This window comes from Ranitomeya imitator, chromosome 5 (genome assembly GCF_032444005.1).
Source record: "Ranitomeya imitator isolate aRanImi1 chromosome 5, aRanImi1.pri, whole genome shotgun sequence".
In the NCBI taxonomy this organism is placed as follows: domain Eukaryota; kingdom Metazoa; phylum Chordata; class Amphibia; order Anura; family Dendrobatidae; genus Ranitomeya; species Ranitomeya imitator.
In genome coordinates this window covers 43,367,988-43,382,280 of record NC_091286.1, presented here as the reverse complement: position 1 = coordinate 43,382,280, position 14,293 = coordinate 43,367,988, and the positions used below count along the sequence as shown (strand labels likewise).

The 14,293-nt window shown below is 42.2% G+C and overlaps 1 protein-coding gene across 1 annotated transcript in view; it reads left to right on the top strand.

Moving 5' to 3' along the window:
• The window catches only part of LRPPRC (leucine rich pentatricopeptide repeat containing), a 179,083-nt gene that overhangs the window by 42,099 nt on the left and 122,691 nt on the right, over positions 1–14,293 (top strand). The window contains exons 12-15 of the mRNA XM_069768609.1: positions 5,237–5,355; positions 6,517–6,610; positions 8,674–8,743; positions 12,501–12,528. Coding sequence (XP_069624710.1) covers positions 5,237–5,355; positions 6,517–6,610; positions 8,674–8,743; positions 12,501–12,528 — 311 coding nt within the window. The remainder of the gene's footprint in view (positions 1–5,236; positions 5,356–6,516; positions 6,611–8,673; positions 8,744–12,500; positions 12,529–14,293) is intronic.

Genomic DNA, 14,293 nt, shown 5'->3' with positions numbered 1-14,293 from the left:
AGTCCCACCTTGGCACGGCGCATGTGATACTGATGCTGCGGATTGCTGGCTCTACTTCTGATAGGGTTTCCTCCACCATTTACACCATTTCCTGAACCCCCTCCTGCTCCTTCTTATCCTCCATCTCATGTATTATCTCAGAGCGCATTGTCCACATCAGCTGGGAGCACTGCCTCAGCGAAGCTGAAAGGAATAACAGACAAGACAGATCTGTTGTCTCTCGCTATTGAATCTACAAATGGCATGGCTGTGTGTGATAATGGGCGTAACCTGGTGGCGGCTGTTAAGTTTGGCAAGCTAACACACCTTCCATTCTTGGCCAACATGCTCAATATGGTAGTTCAACGGTTTCTGAAAACCTACCCAGAATTCCCAGAATTTCTTGTCATGGTACGGCGCATCAGCTCATATTTCTTCAAGTCGGCTGTAGCTGATGATGCTCTGGTAGAGCGGCAGCAGCACATGCAAGTGCCGGCTCGCCAACTGGTGTGCGACATCACCATGCTTGAAACTTTATGCTGCACATGTTGGCTAGGCTTTGTGAGCAGCAGAGGCCAGTTGTGGAATACCAGCTCCAACACGCCCATCAATAGTCTGGTCATCCTCCACAAATAACTGAAGAGTGGGCATGGATGTCTAACATTTGTGCATTTCTCCAAGACTTTAAAGACTCCCATCAAGATGAGTGGTGATGACACCATAGTCAATGCAACAGTCCCACTTCTGTGCCTAGGCTGATCACATTTAAACATGAAACTTTGAATGCAGAGATGGAGGAAAACATGAAACGGGTAGACAATACCTAGGCCAGTCTAATCCCATCTGCTCAGCGTGGATTGGGTAACAATGAGGTGGATGCTGAAGAGGAACTGGAGCTGGTTGCTAGCGCAGAAGATGCTAGTATCTACATGAGTTTCGTTACATCTCTCCTACGTGGATGGGCTAATGAGAGGAATGAGGAGGAAGAGAGGGAGGAAATAGAGGTTCAATGTCAAGGTGGAGACAGAAGTGTTGGCTGCAAATGGCCGACTTTATAGTTACATAGTTATTAAGGTTGAAGGAAGACTATATGTCCATCTAGTTCAACCCATAGCCTAACCTAACATGTTGATCCAGAGGAAGGCAAAAAAACCCCATGTGCAAAGAGTAAGCTCCACATTGGGGAAAAAAATTCCTTCCCGACTCCACATACGGCAATCAGACTAGTTCCCTGGATCAACGCCCTATCAAGGAATCTAGTGTATATACCCTGTAACATTATACTTTTCCAGAAAGGTATCCAGTCCCCTCTTAAATTTAAGTAATGAATCACTCATTACAACATCATACGGCAGAGAGTTCCATAGTCTCACTGCTCTTACAGTAAAGAATCCGCGTCTGTTATTATGCTTAAACCTTTTTTCCTCCAACCGCAGAGGATGCCCCCTTGTCCCTGTTTCAGGTCTATGATTAAAAAGATCATCAGAAAGGTCTTTGTACTGTCCCCTCATATATTTATACATTAAAATAAGATCACCCCTTAGTCTTCGTTTTTTCAAACTAAATAGCCCCAAGTGTAATAACCTATCTTGGTATTGCAGACCCCCCAGTCCTCTAATAACCTTGGTCGCTCTTCTCTGCACCCGCTCCAGTTCAGCTATGTCTTTCTTATACACCGGAGACCAGAACTGTGCACAGTATTCTAAGTGTGGTCGAACTAGTGACTTGTATAGAGGTAAAATTATATTCTCCTCATGAGCATCTATGCCTCTTTTAATGCATCCCATTATTTTATTTGCCTTTGTAGCAGCTGCCTGACACTGGCCACTGAATTTAAGTTTGTCATCCACCCATACACCCAGGTCTTTTTCATTGATGGTTTTGCCCAGAGTTTTAGAATTAAGCACATAATTATACATCTTATTACTTCTACCCAAGTGCATGACCTTACATTTATCCCCATTAAAGCTCATTTGCCATTTATCAGCCCAAGCTTCTAGTTTACATAAATCATCCTGTAATATAAAATTGTCCTCCTCTGTATTGATTACCCTGCAGAGTTTAGTGTCATCTGCAAATATTGAAATTCTACTCTGAATGCCCCCTACAAGGTCATTAATAAATATGTTATGTACCGCTGCAATTCCCTTGACCCTCACATTATATTCATCTTGGGCAAAAGAGTACTGGTTGGTCACCCTACTGGACCCACGCTACAAGGAGAACCATGCATCTCTCCTTCCTGATGCGGAAAGTTCTACAAAAATTGTGCTATCCAGAATGTCATGGAAAATATGTTGAGAAAATTCCCATCAGTCGCTAGCCGCAGGGGGCAAGCTTTCAAAGAGGATAGGCGAAGGAGACACACACCATGTACAGCATAGTCAGGGGAGCATAGTCAGGTGTACATAGTCAAAGGTCTGGTCCAATTTCATGATGCCCTCGAGCGTCTAGTCCCTGATGATTGGGTATTTTTAAGGAGGGAAAGTTTGTAAAGATGGTAAAGTGATACTTGGCCGACAAAACCAGTGTAGTCTGCGACTTTCAACTATTGGGTCTCAAATTGGAATCCTGGCTTAATCTGTCCTTCTATGTCTTGGGGGTGTTGTGCTGCCCTGCTGCAAGCGTGTTGTCTGAGCGAGATTTTAGTGCTTCCAGGGGGCGATTTTGTGACCAAGGAGCTTTTGCCTGTCAACAGAAAGTGCTGATAATCCCACTGTGATAAAAATGAGCAAAACCTGGGTTAACCAACTTTTCCACACCACCAGATGACAGCAGCACATAGTGTTTTTAATCTTCAATATTTGAATGAGGCCCTCCAGTTATCTTGTAGGGTCTATGGATGACCCTCCTTTTAATATTTACTGGCTTTGTACTGTGTGCACAGCTTTTATGAGCGTAGAAGTACCACAACTACACTTTGTTCACAATATTTGAATGAGGTCCGCCAGTTGATGCCTGGCGCCCAATCTGTGTCTGGCGCTCGATCTACATGATTCTTCCTGATATTTACAGTTTCTTGGCATTGTGATTTTTTTCAAGTAGACATCTATAGTATGGTGGTATATTGCTGGTTTGGAGCAAAAATATTTATACGTTATAATCTTAATATATGCATCACCCATAATTGTGCAGAATTGTACCTGTTTTTATTATCCAGATGGATATATCTATAGATACATCTCTAGTGCACTGCAGAAATTTTTCGCCAAGAATTTTTATACATGTCAAATTTGTGCAATATATACTGTATATTTTTTTTTAATCTACAGAAACACGTTCTTCAACATAACATTTTTTTTTATACACGTTACGGATTTTGGATTTGAGATTTTGTCATCAACTTCACCGCAAAGTGTTATTCTGGGGCTTATCCAAGGCCAAATCCAAAGCAATAAGTGTATATTCCAACAGTTCTTTTTTTTTTCTCTTTTTTTTCCTGCCCTAAAAACCAGAGTGGTGGCAAAAAAACTGCGTAAAATATGTGCATTTTTTTTTTTTTTTTTTTTGCTGCGGTTTTTTATTTTTATTTTTTTTCGCTCACATTTCTTAGAAAATTGGGTAAAAAATGCTGAAAGTATAGACATGCAGCAGATTTAAAAACAATGTCCATTATTTAAGAAAAACCTTTTACGTTTCAATTTCATTTTTGAAATCTCATTTTCTTTGCGGTTATTGTCAAACGCAATTTTTTTTATTTTTTTGCTGCACATGGGGAAAAAATCCTGCAAAAATGCCAAGTGTTGACCATAATTCCTCGTGTTTTTTTTTTTTTTTGGGGGGGTGGGTGGGGGCTGTGGCATTACTGTGGCTTACTTATGGTAACGCCAACTACAAAACCACCCTGATGGTTTGCAGATTTCCGGATTCCTCAGTGTATTACTACATCCAGTGTTAATCTGATTCTTGCCACTGTATTATTGCTTACGAGAGAGACATCAGGAAGGGATGAAAAAAGAAAAAAAAAAAAAGAAACCTCAACACCTTGGCTCAAACTAAGTGGCTGTTATCTCTGGGCACACATGATTCTTGCAGTCAAAGTGCCATCATTAATGCTTTCTGTTTTTTTTAATTTTTTTTTAATTTTTAATTTATTTATATATTTTTTTTTTTCACATCTCAGACTTAAATAAGGCGTTTTGTTTAAGGCAAAGTTGAGCAGCTGATGCGACTTTAATTTAGTGTGACTTGCCTGCATGTATTTTTAAGTGCTCAAAGGGAATTCACATCATATTACTTGCACCATTGTGCACTGCATAAAATATTCATGGAAGTGTCACTTTTCCATAGGTGGCACTCCAGGGCAGAGCAGGGGGACTTTTCAAAGTTTGCATTTAAGGAAAGGAAAAAAAAAAAAAAGTACCAAATTTACAAGGCGAGTAGTGTGTGTGTGGGGGGGGGGGGGAGTCATTGGCATATGCTGTGACGGAGCACAAGCCCGCAGCTTTCTGCTAAGTTCTCTTGTACTAGCGAGATGTCAATACCTGTAGAACTTTTGACATAAGGAAGATAACTGTGCGTAATGGAATGAAAGCAAAATCTTGTAAATATTATAGATCGCACGGCCGGCCCTCCAGCTCGGCAGTTAATGCTTCAGCTGACTGATACGCTACGTCTATTTCCATCTCCTATTTTACAGGGACGGTCTGCGCTGCTTTAGTATATTTTTCCCATTTTTTTTAAATGTTTTTTTTTTTTTTTTTTTTTTTAAAGCTTTCAGATACTTTTAAATGGTTATAAAAAAAAAATAATAATTTTTTTTGTTTAACGATTTCTTTATGTTCACATATACTTTCTGGAAAAAAGTTATTACTGTCAAATAAAGGCATTCTGACTTATAGGAGTTTTGAAGGACTTTAAGATAGAGCTGTCACGTAACCTAAATATGTAGTAGTTATTATTATTATTATTATTTATTTTTATTTTTTTAACCTGGTGTAAATTCCGCTGTTCTCCTGAATCCGCCGTTGTTTTTCTTTTGTTTTTGCGCACCTCCGTTCATGAGATACGGCACTTTTTGTGTTTCCTGAATACCAGTCTAGTCTAGTTAGCCAACTAGGTGTGATCATCACGAAGATGCCGTTGAAGAAATGTTAAGGATCACGCCCACTTGGCTAAAAAGACTGAATTATAAACAAGGAAAGAGGAGGCCAAATCTCGGGAGCAAAAGAGAAACAACGGAATATTTAGGCTCGATCTTCAGCTTGGTGATCTCGAATCCTAACACTCCAACATTATCTCACATTTTCTTCTCAAGGCTTAATTGATATGATGAAAATTATGAAGTCCATGGGGGTTGATGTGGAAATAGACTTTTTACCTAAATGCATCTCTTGGATTTTCTCCGAGGCGAACTCTGGCCATGCTATTCTGCAGGTATTGTCTGTTTCTTCGTTATGTAGTTGATTAAGACACAGGACCGTCTACGTCCAACCTATAATCCTACTCTGGTGAATCAGATAATGACCAATTTAAGCCTACGAGGCAGATTCTCATTACCTCATATTAAGGTAAATTTTCCTTCCCAAATTTAAACATGGCAGACGGACTAAATCTTCGAATCAGCGCCCCATCTCCAGAAATCTAGTACCTATAACTTAGATTTTTCCTAGTAAAACGTTCAGGTCCTCCTTGTAGGATTAATCAACCATCCTGACGTGGTGTAGCAGACTTTTTCTGTAGTCTCTGTGCACTTCCAGTGAAGATTTTCCACCTGTAACCGTGAAATCTTCTTCCCTCTAGAAGTAGAGGATGGTCCCTTGTATCCTGGGTGTAAACCGATCCAAACTGAAAAACCCCAAATTTGATAATGCAATCTGTTCTAAAGAACAAGAAAACCACTGAAATGACCTTGCGTTATCCTTTAAAAAGGATCTGTCAACAGGTATTGGCTCCTAGAGCGGCATAATGTAGAGAAAGAACCCCTGATTCCATACTTGCTCTAGTGTTGATCAAATCACAGGTTTATTAGCAGGACATTATCACTAGAGGACTAGTAATCCTGCTGCCAGGTAGTCCAACCACGCCCCTACTACCGATTGGCAGATTTTTGCACAGTGTACACAGAAAGCAGCCAATCAGTGGTGTGGGCGGGGTTATACACAGCTCAGCATTCAAAGAACTGCTAGATCTGCAGCAGACCACATTGGGATTTTATCAAAACTGTAGCAAGCAGCCCAGTAAGTGACACATTTCTGAAATCAGGGTCTCTGCCACTGCATCATGCTGCTCTCAGATGAGATGGCAAAAACCAGAGTGGCATTCCCTTTTTTTTTTTTTTTTTTCTACAGATTAAAACACATGGGTTCTTATTTAATCAGCTTCAACCAACTTTTGGTGTGATCTGCGTTGCAAATTTTTTCTTTTTTTCTGCAATGCTTGGTAAAATTTTTTGAGGTTTATAGAGAAGGTTGTTGGGAACAACTTTAGACGGATTTACTAAGCCTAGAAGCAGCAAACAAGATATATTTTTTTTAATACTGTCAAATGAAACAGTCTGACATAGTAAATCTGACTCTAACTATTGATTTCTTTTAGGATAAAGAATGTCTGGAAGATCTTCAAAATGTGTGTCTTTCAGCAGTCAGACGTGGACTCTACACTGGGAATCTAACAAGCGTGTACTCGTTTTGTAAGTACACGTGTATGTCCTGCCTAATTGGCCATGTTTGTGTGGAATAAAACTGGTTATATTCATTTATGTCATGGCATAGGCCTGTTATCTTGTAAGGGGCCCCCAATATCAGTAGAAGATTAGAAAAAAGATACAATTATATACACTGCTCAAACAAATGAAATATTCCAGTTGCAAATTTTTATTCATTACATAGTGGAATGCATTGAAAACAATAAAACATAAAAATGGTCAATATAAATCCAAATTAATATCCCATGGAGGTCTGGATCTGGAATGATGCTCAAAATCAAAGTGAAAAATCAAATTACAGGCTGATCCAACTTCAGTGGAAATGCCTCATGACAAGGAAATGATGCTCAGTAGTGTGTGTGGCCTCCACGTGCCTGTGTGACGTCCCTACAATGTCTGGGCATGCTCCTGATGAGACGACAATGTTCTCCTGATGGATATTCTGCCAGACCTAAAATAAAGCATCAGTCAACTCATTGGCAGTCTGGTGTGCAACGTGACGGTGGATGGAACAAAACATGATGTGCCAGATGTGCTCGATTAGATTCAGGTCTGGAGAATGAACAGGCCAGTCCATAGCATCAATGCCTTCATCATGCAGAAACTGCTGACACATTCAGCCGCGATGCATGCATCAGAAGAAACCCAGGGCCCAGTGAACATGTATGTGGTCTCACAATGGGACTGAGGATCTCATCCAGTTACCTAATGGCAGTCAGGCTACCTCTGGCATAGCACATGAGCCACTGCCTAACAGGTCGTGGTGGAGGTTGTTGTAGGCAGCAGAACATTCTCCATGGCGTCTTCAGACTGTCACGTCTGTAACGTGCTTAGTGTGAACCTGCTTTTATATGTGAAGAGAACAGGACATCAATGTTGAATCTGACAATCGCCCAACACCTACACCCATTGTGGACTTCGGGCCGGCATACCACTCTCATGGAGTCTGTTTCTGACAGTTTGCGCAGACACGTTGCTGTTAGTGACCTGCTGAAGGTCATTTTGCAGGGCTCTGCTACTGCTCCTCCTGTTCCTCCTTGCACAAAGGAGGAGGTAGCGGTCCTGCTGCTGGGTTCTTGCCCTCCTTTGGCCCCCTCCACATCTCCTGGAGTACTGGCCTTTTCCCTGGTATCTGCTTCACTCCCTGGACACTACGCTGACAGCGTACGAAATCTCACATTGATGTGCCATCCTGGATGAGCTGCCCTACCTGAGCTATTTCTGTGGGTTGTATATATCGCCTCATGGTACTGTCCGGTACCTCTAGGGGTGAGAGCAATGACGAAATGCAAGAGTTACCAAAACAAAAGCCAAAAAATATAAGAACAAAGAAATGGTCTGTACCCCCCCCCCCCCCTCCTCCAGAACCACTCCTCTATAGGGGTTGCCTTGCTAATTGCCTATCATTTCTACCTGCTGTCTGTTCCATTTGCACAACAGCAGGAGAAATTGATTCACAATCAGTGTTGCTTCATAACTGGGCAGGATGATTTCATATATATTCCAATTAATGTCAGATCTTTATATTCATAACTCTTGAGACGTAACAGAAATGTATATAAATATATTACATAGCCTAAAGGAAAATGTTTTTTAAAAAAATTAAATGCCTCCCACCTCTATCCCGCCCAACAAGAAAAAGCAGAAAAAACTTGGGTACTATTTAACAGTAATAAAAGCTATGTTTAGTGTGGAAGATGAGAGATCGTATTTCCTACATTTTCATAGTTTTTTAGGTTGAAGGTATACAGAAGTCCATAGAGTTGACCCTATAACCCAAATTGTTGAGCTGGAAGGCAAAAACACCATGGGGCAAATCGCATGACCCTCCAATCAGCTCCAAAAAATAATGTAATTTATCCTGCATAAATCATGGCCTTATATATATGGATGCACCAGTGACTGTGTAGAGAGAAACCGTTAAAGCTACTGAAACATGAGGGGGGGAAGGAAAAAGTTTGGCCTTGGCATGACTGGGTTAATAATAAAAAAAATAATAATCAGCTGATATACATGTAATATGTTGTATTGGAATGTCTTCATTTCAGTATCTTCCTCTCCTATAACAATTCCAAAGGACCGAAGTTTGGTGGTTGCCCTGGGTGCTTCGTTTTTAAAGTAAGTGAGAAATCCTATATTAAGAAATATGTCTTACTTTAAATTCCTTATCTCACCCTTCTGCTTCAGTTGCCCATAAAAAGGTTAGTCCAAAAGATATGCCATAGATGGATACATGGTCCCACATCTAAGACTCTTGGAGACTTGCGATCGTGCCTCCCTTACACAGAGACATGAGGAACTCCTGCTCTCCTTTCTCTATGTAGCTCATGTTCACAAGCCACATCAGCATGAAGGACATTATATGGCAGCCCTGAGCAGTGTAGCTGTGAATCCTGCTCGGAGGACGAGGCAAACACTAGAAAGCAGCAGCAATGGTCTTTTGTCCTCCCATCCTCCTCCTGTCCTCCTACTTCGTTCTGCCTCCCACGTCCCCTCCTCTGCCTCCTCCCCCTTCCTCTGCCCCATCCTCTACCTGCAGCCTCATCCCAACTTCCTCCGCCTCATCCTCTACCTGCCGCCTCTCCCCACTTTTCTCCGCCCCATCCTCTGCCTGCTGCCTCTCCCCACCTTCCTCCACCCCATCCTCTGCCTGCTGCCTCTCCCCACCTTCCTCCCCCACTTTCCTCTGCCTGCCGCCTCTCCCCACCTTTCTCCGCCCCATCCTCTACCTGCCGCCTCTCCCCACTTTTCTCCGCCCCATCCTCTACCTGCCGCTTCTCCCCACCTTCCTCCGCTTCACCCTCTACCTGTCGCCTCTCCCCACTTTTCTCCGCCCCATCCTCTGCCTGCTGCCTCTCCCCACCTTCCTCCGCCCCATCCTCTGCCTTCCTCCTCCCCCCCACCTTCCTCCCCACCTTTCTCTGCCTGCCACCTCTCCCCACCTTTCTCCGCCCTTTGCTTTCTACATAGACTCAAATAGGTAGCTGTCATCCGATCCCTCAGTAAGTTGGGAGTCCTTGCTTTTGACCAAGTAGACTGGTGTTTTTTTTGAGGGGGGGGGGGGGGGGGGGGTTGTGGAGGGGGGACTGATGTCTCTGACTAGATATATTGCAAGGTTTCTTATATTTGCTTGTACTGTTGTCTTACGCAGTTTTTGTTGAAACAGCAGTGACCATGTGAATGAACATAGTCTTTTGAGTTGGTTGTAAGCTGTCCTGCCCACCACAAGTCCCACACTTCCAATATATCAGTGTGCCGCCAATATAATGTCTAAAACATGCGGGGTATTCCAGAGCGAGCTCTTAAAGGGGTGGTCTCTTTTCGGGACATAAAAAAAAAAAAAAAAAAAAAAGCAAACTTTAAAAGCATTTCCATTAATCTCCCTTATCTGGTCCAGTACAGTGAGTGCTGCTGTTAACCATTGTGCTGCTGACGTCACATGGACAGCCGCGGCGGGCAGTTGGCGGGCTCTGCTGGTGTAGACGGGACGTCCTGCTCGGAGCTCACTGGTTGGCTATAGACGGTGATGTCAGACCAATATCGGACGCCGGGAGTAGCGGCAATGTTTGCTTGCACCCGGGGACCAATATTTTCTGAAAAGAGAAACCCTTTAAGATTGATAGATGACGGTTCTTCATCACTTTTTCTATACATTTCGCGGTGTCTTCGCGCCACCAGCCTTTACATCGTGCCATTTTTTTCTCCATCAGCTTAGCATAGTGGAGTATTAGGAAACTCTGGATTAGCCATGATAGGATTTTCCCTGTTGTCCTGTTTTTTTGTCATTCATCGCACCATAGAGCAAACTCGGCTCTGCTACATGCGCAGACGCACTACTCTGTAATTGTTTCTCCCCTTTATTAGTGCGTCCGCGGAGATAACGAGCGAGCGCTCTGCTGTGTATTCTGCGCTCGCTCATTGGTATGTTAATCCCGGGGAAGGCTCCCGATAATGGAGAATGGATGGATGTGATTAGGAGCCCTGACAAACTGCCAACATCCTTCATAAAGTGGGTGGGCTCCGGCGGGACGTTTTCACTGCTCGCTGACAGATTGCCATCAGTTTGGTAACCGCTACAGTAAATTCTCATGCTGCCGTCTTCACAGCACATCACATCAAGCCGCGCTCACAATCGGAGGGGAATAATTATCTCTTCCTTTTTTTTTTTTAACAAGGGCGAATCTTAGAAATGAGCTGAAACTGCAACTTTTAATCACGGCCATTTATACCTAATGTTTTTACAGAGAACGTCTGTCACTTGTACGTCCCTGTCACGTGTGTCTGAGCGTTGAGGTGAAATATAAAAAAAAAAATCACCGTTGATATACAGCACTGTGCAAAAGTTTTAGGCAGATGTGGTAAAAATTTTGCAAAATAAGATTCCTTTCAAAAATAGAAATGTTTTCATATTTTGATCCAAAAAAGACAAACAATGAAAAAAGGAGAAATGTAAATCCCCTCCATATCTGGTGACCGCCGTCACTTCTTTTCAGTATTTATCACTTTAGTTTTAGAAGAATCTCTGCAGGGAGGTTTTTCCAAACATCTCGGAGAACTAACCCCAGATCTTCTGTGCATGTCGCTTGTGCAAATCCTTCTGCCTCTTCATGTAATCCCAGACAGACAATGATATCGGGGATCTTTATGGCCGGATCATCACTTCCAGGACTTTGTTCTGCTTTACGCTGATGATGGTTTGTAATGACATTGGCTGTATCTTTGGAGGCGTTGCATGGCAGCAGAATAAATTTGAAGTCGATCAGATGCCTCCCTGATGGTATTACTTGATGGATAAGTATCTGCCTGTATTTCTCAACAACAAGGACACCATTAATCCTGACCGAGTCCTCAATTCTGGTGAAATGTATCCCCAATTTTACAGAACCCTCCACCATGCTTCACTGCTGCCTGCAGGACCCTCCACCATGCTTCACTGCTGCCTGCAGGACCCTCCACCATGCTTCACTGATGCCTGCAGGACCCTCCACCATGCTTCACTGATGCCTGCAGATCCTCATTATTGTGCCGCTGTGTAGTCCTTCAAAGCACAGTCTGCCTCCTGTTATAGCCAAATAGTTCACCTTTTGACTCATCAGTCCAGAGCACCTGCTGCCATCTTTGTGTCCCCAGGTCCTGTGTTTTCTGCTGGACACTTTCCAATTTCGAGGGAAAGTAAGCATGACTGGTCTTCTGTCTGCTGCATTAAGATTCAACATTACTTATTTCTTGGTGCCTTCATTGATAGAAAGCACAGGTACTTACCCACCATACAGTACCCTCAGGGAGGCATCTGATTGGCTCCAAACTTCTTCTGTAGCAACACAACGATCCCATCCATCCAGCCAATGTCTTTTTTTAAGAATGATCTCCAGCATTAATAAGTAGTATACAGTACACGGCACTGTCAGCTCAATACTTAAGTGAGACTCAAACTGCTGATTTGGGGGGAAGTACGGAGCGAGACCCCCAACCATCTGCTACTCACTGACTTATTCGAATGATAGGTCATCAATATCTAATCGTGGAAGTTTGCTTTGATCGGCCGCATAGACAGCCTTTCTAGTCAGTGGTCTTAGATGCTGCATAGTGGAGTAATGGTCCTGAAACTTTCTTGGCGGGAGGCAACGGTTACATCAGTAGGACCCCCACTGATCGGACAGTTATGACGTGTCCTAGCAATTTATATGACCAGGTTTGTGCGGGTGACGGCTGCACTGGTATCTCCTATAATAACATTCTGCATATTTATATGCGCATCAAATACCAAGCGAGAGGGTAAATGTGTGATAACGTTCCTGCAGCCGGGGCCGCCGGGGAGCGTTGTGCTGGGGCTATGGCGCTAGTTACATCTCTTGTCCTTTGCTGCCACCTACAGGTACAAAGATGTGGAAACGTTGGCCAAGGTACGTGCGCTCGACTTTTTCTCTGCTTGTTCATATTCTAAAATCTTCCACTTTATTTATTTTCTTTTTCTATGGATCATTAATTTTGATTAGTGGGGGTAGATGTTTGGAATTTTTATTTATTTTATTTATTTTTCATTTTATTGTAATGTTGCCACATTTGTGGATTTATATGAATATCATGAATGAGTAGGTCCCAGCACATAATAAATGTGTGTGTGTGTGTATATATATATATATATATATATATATATATATATATATATATATATATATATATATATATATATATATATATATAATTTTTTTTTTTTTTTTTTTTTTTTTCTGCTCTGATCAGATATTGTGGTTGTGCATAAATGCAGGATGTGTATTTAGCCATTAAACTTTCCATCTGCTTAGTCAGGAGGATGCTGTCTCTTTAAGAGGCTTGGCTTTACCATTTCTGTTATATCTTAAGCTCCGTCGTATTCTAATGAATAAAGTTTTAAGCTGCAGTACTCGGACAAAACCACTGGACAGCTGTGGCGCTGTTTTTACAAAAAGGGAGTCACATTTTTTTTTTAACTATATGGCTTATGATTTCTTGATATGGGAGATGATGAAAAATGGACGTGGGCACTTTAAGAAACTTTCAGGATTTTGTCCAGGAAGGTTTGTGTCATAAGGTCCCTGTAAGAATTGGGGGGAAAAAATCATCAAATTATATAAACACATTTTTGGGGATTTTTTTTTCTATAAGTGCATGTGTTTTGGGCTAACAAGAAACATTTTTGCAATTGGGTTTCATAAAAAAGAACATTTACTTTTTCTGGCTGCAGAATGAGTTAACTGAGAATCTTGTCAGTGAGCTCATTTTGATGGAGTTTGTGGCTGTTATCTGTCTTTTTCCTGCTGACTAAAGCTGATGACGGTCAAAAAATAAAAAATCCCTCTACATGGCGGTACAATTCAGGTAAAGGGGATTGTATTGCCACGCCGCAATGACAAACCAGTGGCAAAAAGTCGAAACCAGTTGGATTTTTTGTTGCTGCACGCTAGGGGTCACATGTGACTTGCATTTACTGGTCTTGTGCTGCGTCGTAGCAGAAGAAACTATTGTCCCCAAAGGTGGAGGACCCCTTTAATCTATAAAGGTGAAAGGTGGATGTACAGATAAGATTATTATTGTTGGCAGAACACTATTTTGGAAGGATGGGTGGCAATCAAACATTTGAGGGCAGCACATGAGGGGTAAAAAGGACTGGGCATGTTCACTTTCAATATGCTCAATCCTTTTTTTCACTGGCGTTAAAGGGGCATTCCCATCTCCAAGATTCTATCCCAATATGTAGTAGGTGTAGTAATAATATTATTAGCAAATACCTCCAATTAGAAATGTAGTCTAGTTCTTCTGATTCGCTATGTCTCTTGACCAATGTGCAGGGCATTGCGGTAGCTTAGCTATCCATGGTTACGACCACTAATAGTGACAGTTGTTAGTGGTCGTAACCATGGATACCTAAACTACTACAATGCCCCGTACATGGATTAAGTGATACAGCTAATCAGAAGAACTATACTACATTTGTTAATATTATTACTACACCTAATCCATGATGGGATAGGATCTTGGAGATGGGAATACACCTATTAAGCCTTCTCTAGAGTTACCTGCCAGGGGCCTATTCCTCTTTCCAAATTGAGAACACATGCACGCTCGCCGAAACTGAGCATGCATGGGGGAGTCCGAGGCGATAATGGATGCCCAAAGGAATGTTGATTT